We start from the raw sequence: 8154 nt of genomic DNA on the forward strand, positions 1-8154 counted from the left end.
ACATATGAACTGAGCAGCCACTGTTCCCTCTGGACACATGAACAGCCAGTGTAGAGGAAGTTCCTTCACTGCAGTGTCACCTCTGATGATGTCTCCCTGTTGCTTTGTTCATTGCCTCCCCAGTGAAGAGCAGAGAGGCAGTAAGAGACTAGTACTGAACCTGACCTCAATCCATCTTGAGAAAGGGGTGGTTTGGCAAGGGAAAACAGCTTCCCCTCCACCTCCCTTTCCTGTCTATAGACAATATTAAAACTAAGAGTATCATGAGAGATGCTGTAAGAGAAGCTACCCTTACAGCATAGGTGAGTTCCAAAAGATAGGATTTGGTACTTGAACACCTACTTTCCAAACTGAGTATTGGTGCAACCTCTCCTTGAGTTCTCCATTCAGTTCTGTGCCCTACAATTTAAGGATGTGAAGATCCTTGAATGCATCCAGAAGCGTACCTCAGAGCTGGTGGAAGGGCTGGAAGGCATGTTCTGTGAGGAGAGGCTGAGGGCTTTAGGCTTGTCTAGTTCAGAGCAAAGGAGATTGAGGGGAAACATCACTTTCTGATGCTTCCCAAGAAGGGCAAGTGGATAGGGAAGTGCTTCCACTTGAGACTCAAGTGATAAGGTGCATGGGAATGGTTTAAAGATGAACCAGAGGAGACTGGACATTTGGAAGCGTTTCTTTACTAAGCAGGCATTCAAACACTGGGACAGGCTTCCCAGAGAGATGGTTGATGTCCCAGGCTTGTCAGTGTTTAAGAGGCATTTGGAGAATGCCCTAAACAAAAATGCTTTAATTTCTGGTCAGCCCTGAATTGGTCAGGCAGTTGGACTAGGGTGATCATTCTAAATTCCTTACAAGTGAAATAGTCTATTAAAATTTTTGTTTGTGATACATTTGTTTTTCTGTTTCAGTCAAGGAAATATTTAGCCCCCAAAGCAGTTTTGCAGCCTGATACTCTGCAATGTCAGAGATTCACTCCTCTAGTGATAATTTCACTGGTGAGGTGACAAAAATGTTTCTGCCAGAGGATACACTCAGGCATAGTCCAAATTACTACAGTATTTCCAGAAAGCATAGTCCTGTTTTTTTCCATCTGCTCCTACTTCGCAAGAGGCTTTTTTTGTCCCATGTGCAAACACTGTCAAGGTGATCCACACTTTCCTTTAAATTGTGTTGCATGTGGACTTGGGGTGAGTCCAAACAGAGGCTGATGTAAATGTATTAGCACATTGCTCTAGTGGGTTCTGAAACCAGACTTCATCTCCAGTACCTGTGGTTTCTTTTCCTGCATTATGAGTTTTCATCTTCAGACACTAATTTTTAATGCATACCTCATTTCATTTTTATAAACCTTGCCCCCCTTTACCCTGCCTGTCCTGATGAGAGAAATCGATGGAAGATGTTAAAAGAAGGCTCAAGATTATAAGGCAGCTCTGAATAAAAGTATAGTTTTTCCTTCCCTTGTGTTGCCTGACACTGCAGGAGACTGGGAGAGAGGACTGGCTGCCCGAGGGAACTGCTTTTGCTTTGCCTTTTCCTTAGAGTCGATGTGGTCTATTGCAATCTCCTGTTAAAACTTTCATCTGCAAAGTCGAGAGAGGCGATCAGCTTATTTAAGCTTTACCAGGCTTTAAAACACCACTTTTGAAAGCTGTGTGTCACCAGTTTTTGAGGACTTCTCAAGGCGATTCCTTCCGCTAGAACCCGGTTCTCCCTGCTTTTCTTAGCAGCTTTCCCGTCTCTCTGCCGTTCGTAGCCCGAGAAGCACTCCCTCGGATAAGCCGAGGAAGCAGGGGGGCAGCGGGAGGGATGCTCCCGGCAGACTCGATAGATGCTTTTTCCCGGGAAGCCGTATACTTCTGGGAGAAGCGATGCTAACTGCTTGGGAACGCGCGGGACCGCACTGTTTTCCTTGCTCCGGGAGACATGGGGTTTCCCACGGCTGTTCCACATTATTTTCGGGCGGGTGGCGCTCGGCTGCGGAGCTTTCCCTCGCGCGGAAAGCACCTCGGTGCCCGCTCCCGCTGCCCGTCCTCCTGCACCCCAGCGGGCTCGGGAGGGCTTGCGGACAGAGGGGAACCTCCTCATGCCCGCTGAGCCGGGCGTGCTCCGGGGGACACCGCGGGGCGAACCTGGAAACACGGGAGGCGGGGGCGGCGGGATGGGGGGACACCGACACCGGCGACGCAGACCCAGCGGGGATGGCGTGGGGACACACCGGGGGAGGGGAGGCGGATAGGAGGGGAGACACGCTGGGGGCGGCGCGGGGGGGACACGTCGAGGGCGGTGGCTGCCCTGCCGGGAGCTCGTCCTGCCTCCTCCCGCCCCCCGCGCCGCTCGTCCCCGTCCCCCCGCGCCGCCGCCGCCGCGGCGGGTGGCCGGGCGGGCGGCAGAGCCGGGGCCGCGGCGGCGGGGCCGTGCGCGGGCAGGATGCTCCGCTGGCGGGGCCGGGCGCGGGGCGTCGCGGTGGCGGTGGCACACGGGCTGTGCTCGGGCTCGCTGAACATCCTGCTGAAGTTCTTGCTGGCCCGCTACCACTTCGCCTTCCTGACGCTGCTGCAGTGCCTTAGCAGCGCGGCGGCGGCGCTGGGGCTGGAGGCGCTGCGGCGGCGGGGGCTGGCGGCGCTGCCGCCCTTCGGGCCCCGCCTGGCGCGCCCCTTCGCCGCCGTGGCCGCCCTGGCCACCCTGCAGTCCACCCTCACCCTCTGGTCGCTGCGCGGCCTCAGCCTCCCCATGTACGTCGTCTTCAAGCGCTGCCTGCCCCTCGTCACGCTGGTCACGGGCGCCCTGGTGCTCCGCGACGGCATGCCCTCGCCCGGCGTCCTCGTCGCCGTCCTCATCACCACCTGCGGCGCCGCGCTGGCCGGTGAGCGCGACCGCACCGAGGGGACGGGACGGGAGGGGACTGGGCAGGACGGGACGGGAGGGGGCGGGAAGGGACGGGGCAGGCGACCGCAGCGGTAGCCGCTCCATCTGGGCTTCGGGCGCGGGACATGGAGGGCAGCGCCAGCCCGGGGAGAAAGATGCGAGGATACGGGGGACGTACAGTCCCGGGGGGCAGTTGCGGCCCCACGGAGGCAGATGCAGCCTCACGGAAGGGCAGGTGCAGCCTTGCAGGGATGGATGCAGCCCCGCTGTGATTGGTACGTTCTTGTAGGGCTCGATACAACCTTTTGGAGATAGGTGCATCCTTATGGGGGTCGGTGTAAACCTGTGGGAGTAGGTGCAACCGTATTGCAACCCTACAAGAAAGGTGAAACCTTATGGAGAGAAGTGTAGTCTTATGGCGGGCGGGTGCATATGCAGGGGTAGATGTAGCGTTCTGGGAACAGCTGCAAGCCCATGGGACAGCTGCAGCCCTGCTGGGGCAAGTGCGATCTTACAAGGGCAGGTGCAAGCTTAGGGGACAGCTATAGCCCTCTGGGGCCAGGAGGACCCTGCTGCTTTCCAGCCGAGGTGTAGGTGAGGTGGGAGGAAAATCTGGTACTTTGTGGCCCGACTGCACTCCTGGGTTGGGGGCTGCCTCAGATAACAGAGCACATGCACAGTGTGTAATTTAATCTGCAGAGTGGCTGACAGGGGGCTCGGGAGGAAAGGCTGCTGCTTCAGGGATCCCACAGAGTTCCATTGCTAGAGAGTGCAGAACGGCCAGTGGGTTGGAGGGCAGGCAGCTCGGCCAGCCAGAGCTGGCATGTGTCAGTGCTGGCAAGAGGATGCTCAGGGCTGCTCTGTGTGTGCAGTTTCAGCTACAAATCTTCCATAGTGTCTTCACAAAAGGGAGAAGGCAATCTGATTTTGCCTGGAGGATTTAGAGGGGGGGTGAAAAACACTCAATATGTTTGCAGCTTAAAAAACTGGATAAGAGATTTGTTGGGAGGCAAGACTTGGGACAAGACTGACAAATCCTAGGGGTTATAGAAAGTGCAATGATGCCTATTTCCTAAATATCTCGGTAGTCGAAAACAGTGCTCTCTTTCTCACGTGCAACACCCATTATTTCTCTCTGTGACTCTGTGACAGGAGCTGGTGACCTGACCGGGGATGCTATGGGCTATGTGACAGGCGTGCTGGCCGTGCTGATACATGCTGCCTACCTGGTGCTCATCCAGAAAACCAGTGTAGATAGTGAATATGGACCCCTGACAGCTCAGTATGCCATTGCTGTTTCGGCTACCCCTTTCCTCATCATCTGCTCGTTTGCCAGCATGGATTCCATCAATGTCTGGTCCTTCCCGGGGTGGAAGGACCCTGCCATGGTATGCATCTTTATTGCTTGTGTCCTGATTAGCTGTGCCATGAACTTTACCACTCTTCACTGCACTTACATTAACTCGGCTGTGACCACCAGCTTTGTGGGGGTGGTGAAGAGCATCGCCACCATCACAGTAGGCATGGTGGCATTCAATGATGTGGAACCCACAAAGTTATTTATAGCTGGTGTTGTGGTCAACACCTTGGGGTCTGTCATTTACTGCGTGGCCAAGTATGTTGAGACCAGGCGGCAGAGCAACTATGAGGACCTGGAGAAAGAAGCTAGAGAAGAGGAGGGGAAAAGGCAGGCTGGAGACCAAGCTCTCTTTGCCATGGAGACAATTTCCCAGGGGAAGGGGGCTGAGGAAGCAGAGGTGGAAGGATCATCCACAGGACAGAGACAGAGTGGAGAGGAAGAGAAGAATGTCACTGAGAAATCAGCCAAGGCACTTGTGGTTCAGGGAAAATCCACCATCCCACAAGAAGTGAACAGAAGCTCGCTGAAAGAAACCTATCTTGGAGTATGGAGGTTGGTGAGGGGTGCTAATTATATAAAGAAGGATTATTTGATAGAAAATGAAGAGCTATCAAACCCTTAAAAAGCAGATTTGAAAACCTATTGCTTGAGGACAGACACTTGGTTTTCTGTACAGGGGGAAGGCAGAGCATACATTTCCACATCAATGCTTACAAATCCAAATCATTCAGGATGACTTTACCTCATTGTCAAAAAGCAAAAGGTCATACTTTGCTCGTGCTTTGGGCTTGCTTTCAGCTGCTTTCGGTATGTCACTTCAGACCCACCTCAGCTAAGGTGCTGACACTCTGCTGCAGACACAGAGAGAGCTGGGTAATGGAAAGTCACAGGGTGCTTTTTCAGCAACCAGGAATAAGAGGGACATCAGTGCCATTGAGATACTTGGCAGTGCCAGTTACATAGCAGTGGCCTATACCTTAGATTGTGTCTGGAGCCTAGTGATTTTAACACTTTGGAGGCTCTGTCAATGTGCTTCTGTATCTGTATCCATCCAATTATAGGTACTCTACATAAATAATTCCTACAATATAAACTCATATTAACTGTACTTTTTTGTGCTCCTCTGTGTCAATACAATTGCAAGAGAGCTAGAGGCTGTGTCACTTCAGTTGTATTGGTGTAATATCACTCTCTTATCTGACAAATTGAAGCCTTCCAGGCTGAGCCTTGGACTTGGTTTACATTGGGTGCTTTGTGTCTTCAGTAGAAATACTTTAGTCTTGTGGTGATGTACATGAAAGCAGAAGCAGGTCTGAGCTTCTGAGAAGATTTGATTGGCAAAAGAAAGATGTTTATGAGCTTTAACTACAGGTAGCATTTGGAATATTAACTTGACTCAAATAGAAGAGCTTGGAAATGTTGGTATGTATTGACTGGATTTGGGAGGTCTGTAATAATTTAGGGAGAAAGTGTGTGCCTTGTGTTATCCCTCCTTGTACCCAGATGAATCAGAGCCTGGACTGGTACCCAGGTATCCTCTCCATTCATTCTCTCATAAGCAGAGGCTGATAGCAGAGCTGGGGACACCAGCTCTGAAGTTCCCAAGGGTGCTTTTGCAGGATAGTTCTGCTACATCCTGACCACGTGCTGGTCCGTGGCTTTGTGCACATCTGCCCTCCCTGTCCCTGTGCTGCACTGTCCAGTGGAACAAAGTGCAGGCAGGAGACGCCCAGTGCTCCGGCAGAGCCATGGCCGAGTGCCTGGGGAGCAGGATGCTCAGTGTGTTTGGCATGAGGACATCCATGGCTTTGGTAGAAGCAGCTCCCCAGTGCCCAGACTGTCCCTGTCCCCACGGGCTGTGAAGGGCAGTGCTGCCTCTCCCTTCTCTACTCAAGCGCTCATGTGAGAAATGGGAAGCAGGCATTCCAGAGAGGCCTCTGCTGAATATGCTAGTATTTTGTTCCACATCTGTTTAACTGGAAAGACTGTGGAAACAAATGTTTGAGTGCTTCTTTGCCTGAAGATATCCTTTTGGTAGGTGGGAATACTTGAGTGGAACCTCTGCTGAGACTAGACAGAGAAAAGATTTGACTGAGTATTTCTCACCCCAAAAGGGTGCTGCAGCCATTGGGGCCACCTTGACCACAGACTGAAACAAGTTGTTATCATTTTGTGAAAAAATGAACCGAGTTTGTTGATGTCATTGTTGTTTTTTATATTATTATTGTTGTTATTAATAATTATTTATTATTATCTGTTAAACCACTGAACTGAAAATCAGCCATTCCCACAGCCCTATTTAAGCAGTGCCTATCCCCATGCTCTCTCCAGCCGAGCCGGCAGTATTAGCTTCACAGCGCGTTCAGTCTGAAGTGAGCAATTTGCCCAGCAGGGAATATTTGCAAAACTGCTCTCTGGGGGAGCTTTAGGTTCTTGTCAATAAATACAGGCAGAAACATCAGGTGCTGTGGCAGTGTGTTTTCATAATGATTGCACAAGTTGGCTGACCTGGCACCACCCATGAATTTTGAAAGAGATGGCTAAAAGGACGTTTATGCTAAAAGCCTGTAGCTGGTGAGCTGGGGGACAGGGCACAGAGCTCTGTACATCACGTTATGTATAGCTTGTGTTTAAGAGGTACTGGCTGTACGCCAAAATACGTTTACCTTCTGTTCAAACTCCATATGTGGTCTTTTCAATAAAAGTACTATTTATTGTTTCTAGGCTAATATAATAGGGCTTTTGTTAGTTTTTCAAATGCATCCTAAAGAAGTTTGTACCTATGACTTATAGTTGCTGTATTATTGAACTTATTGTGATATTGAACTGCATTGTTATCAAACAGATGGCTGGAGAGAAACCCACGATTCTGATCTGTCCTCACTGTGCTCAGTGTTTTCCATCCACAAAAAATGTGGATCTTCTTATCACCTGGATGCCAGTCTTAGGTCCCATAGTGCACACACCATGTTTGATATGTGCTGTAGGAAGCTCTCCCCCCGGACTCTTGTATCAGGACTTTTTCCTGGGGGCTTAAATGTTTTGCCACTTAATTGTTAAATTATTAGTAGAAACCTGTGGAAATTCAAACAGTTTTGACTATCAAAAAAGCTGCTGTTACAATGTTGTACATTTGCATGTATAGTCGAAATGTGATTATAATGTATTCTGTTTTTACCTGTAAATTCCCTAAATTAAAATGGGAATTTGGCAAATTCAATCCAGTTTTTTCAGTAACAGACACTGTTGCACAACTAAATAAAAATACTGCCTCGTGCTGAGGTATTTTAATAACATCAGCGGAAGACTGCAGAATGAGATGTGGGAATAAAATGAACTGCTTTCCAAAAGCCTTCTGGTTTTCTTATTGTTGCTACTCCAGAGTGCTCATTTTTACTTCATTTATAGTTATTCTTGTGCCTTTATACCATCCAAGATTCCTCAACATGTGAGCGCACACTATAAATACTGTCATGGACAGAGGGACTAAGGACCGACAAAGGAACACAGTATTCTGAAGGGCTGGGGCCTCAGTACAGCTCAGAATTTCTGTGGTTCTCAGTGGTGATTTTTTTTATTTGCATATTTAAGATGATTTAATGTCACTGGTGTAACTGTTATAACTCCAGAATTAATAAAAGTAAGATGATACTCATTATTAGTAGTTCTATTATAAAATGACTGCGTTATTAAAGGGCATAATATTAATTTCTTTTTACAATGTTAAGTATTTGTATTACCATTTATGTCGCATAATAGGAGATGACTTAAGCATTAATTTTTACCTGTTTGCTTTGGATGAAAGGTACATAATACGCCCGTGGCTGAAACTGGGTTGTGCCAGACCAGGCTGTTGTCGGTGTTTATTGCCGAATTCAACTCAGAGCTCTACACAAATGTGCCTGCAGGTTGATTTAGAGAAGCAAACCGTC

General features: G+C 49.6%; 1 protein-coding gene across 1 annotated transcript; it reads left to right on the forward strand.

The window, feature by feature from the left end:
- The first annotated feature begins 2424 nt into the window (after positions 1 to 2424).
- On the forward strand, positions 2425 to 7877 carry SLC35D3 (solute carrier family 35 member D3). Its single transcript, XM_033056519.1, has 2 exons — positions 2425 to 2860; positions 4015 to 7877. Exons 1-2 carry the CDS (start codon positions 2425 to 2427, stop codon positions 4842 to 4844), a joined length of 1266 nt encoding a protein of 421 aa, XP_032912410.1. The 3' UTR covers positions 4845 to 7877.
- The last annotated feature ends 277 nt before the right edge of the window (positions 7878 to 8154 follow it).

The sequence above is a fragment of the Catharus ustulatus genome, chromosome 3 (assembly GCF_009819885.2).
Source record: "Catharus ustulatus isolate bCatUst1 chromosome 3, bCatUst1.pri.v2, whole genome shotgun sequence".
NCBI classification, from domain to species: Eukaryota; Metazoa; Chordata; class Aves; order Passeriformes; family Turdidae; genus Catharus; species Catharus ustulatus.

Coding starts and splice junctions, on each gene's coding strand:
- SLC35D3 (XM_033056519.1), top strand. CDS start 2,425: ATGCTCCGCTGGCGGGGCCGGGCGCGGGGCGTCGCGGTGGCGGTGGCA. Junction 2,861..4,014: donor CTGCGGCGCCGCGCTGGCCG/GTGAGCGCGACC, acceptor ACTCTGTGACAG/GAGCTGGTGACCTGACCGGG.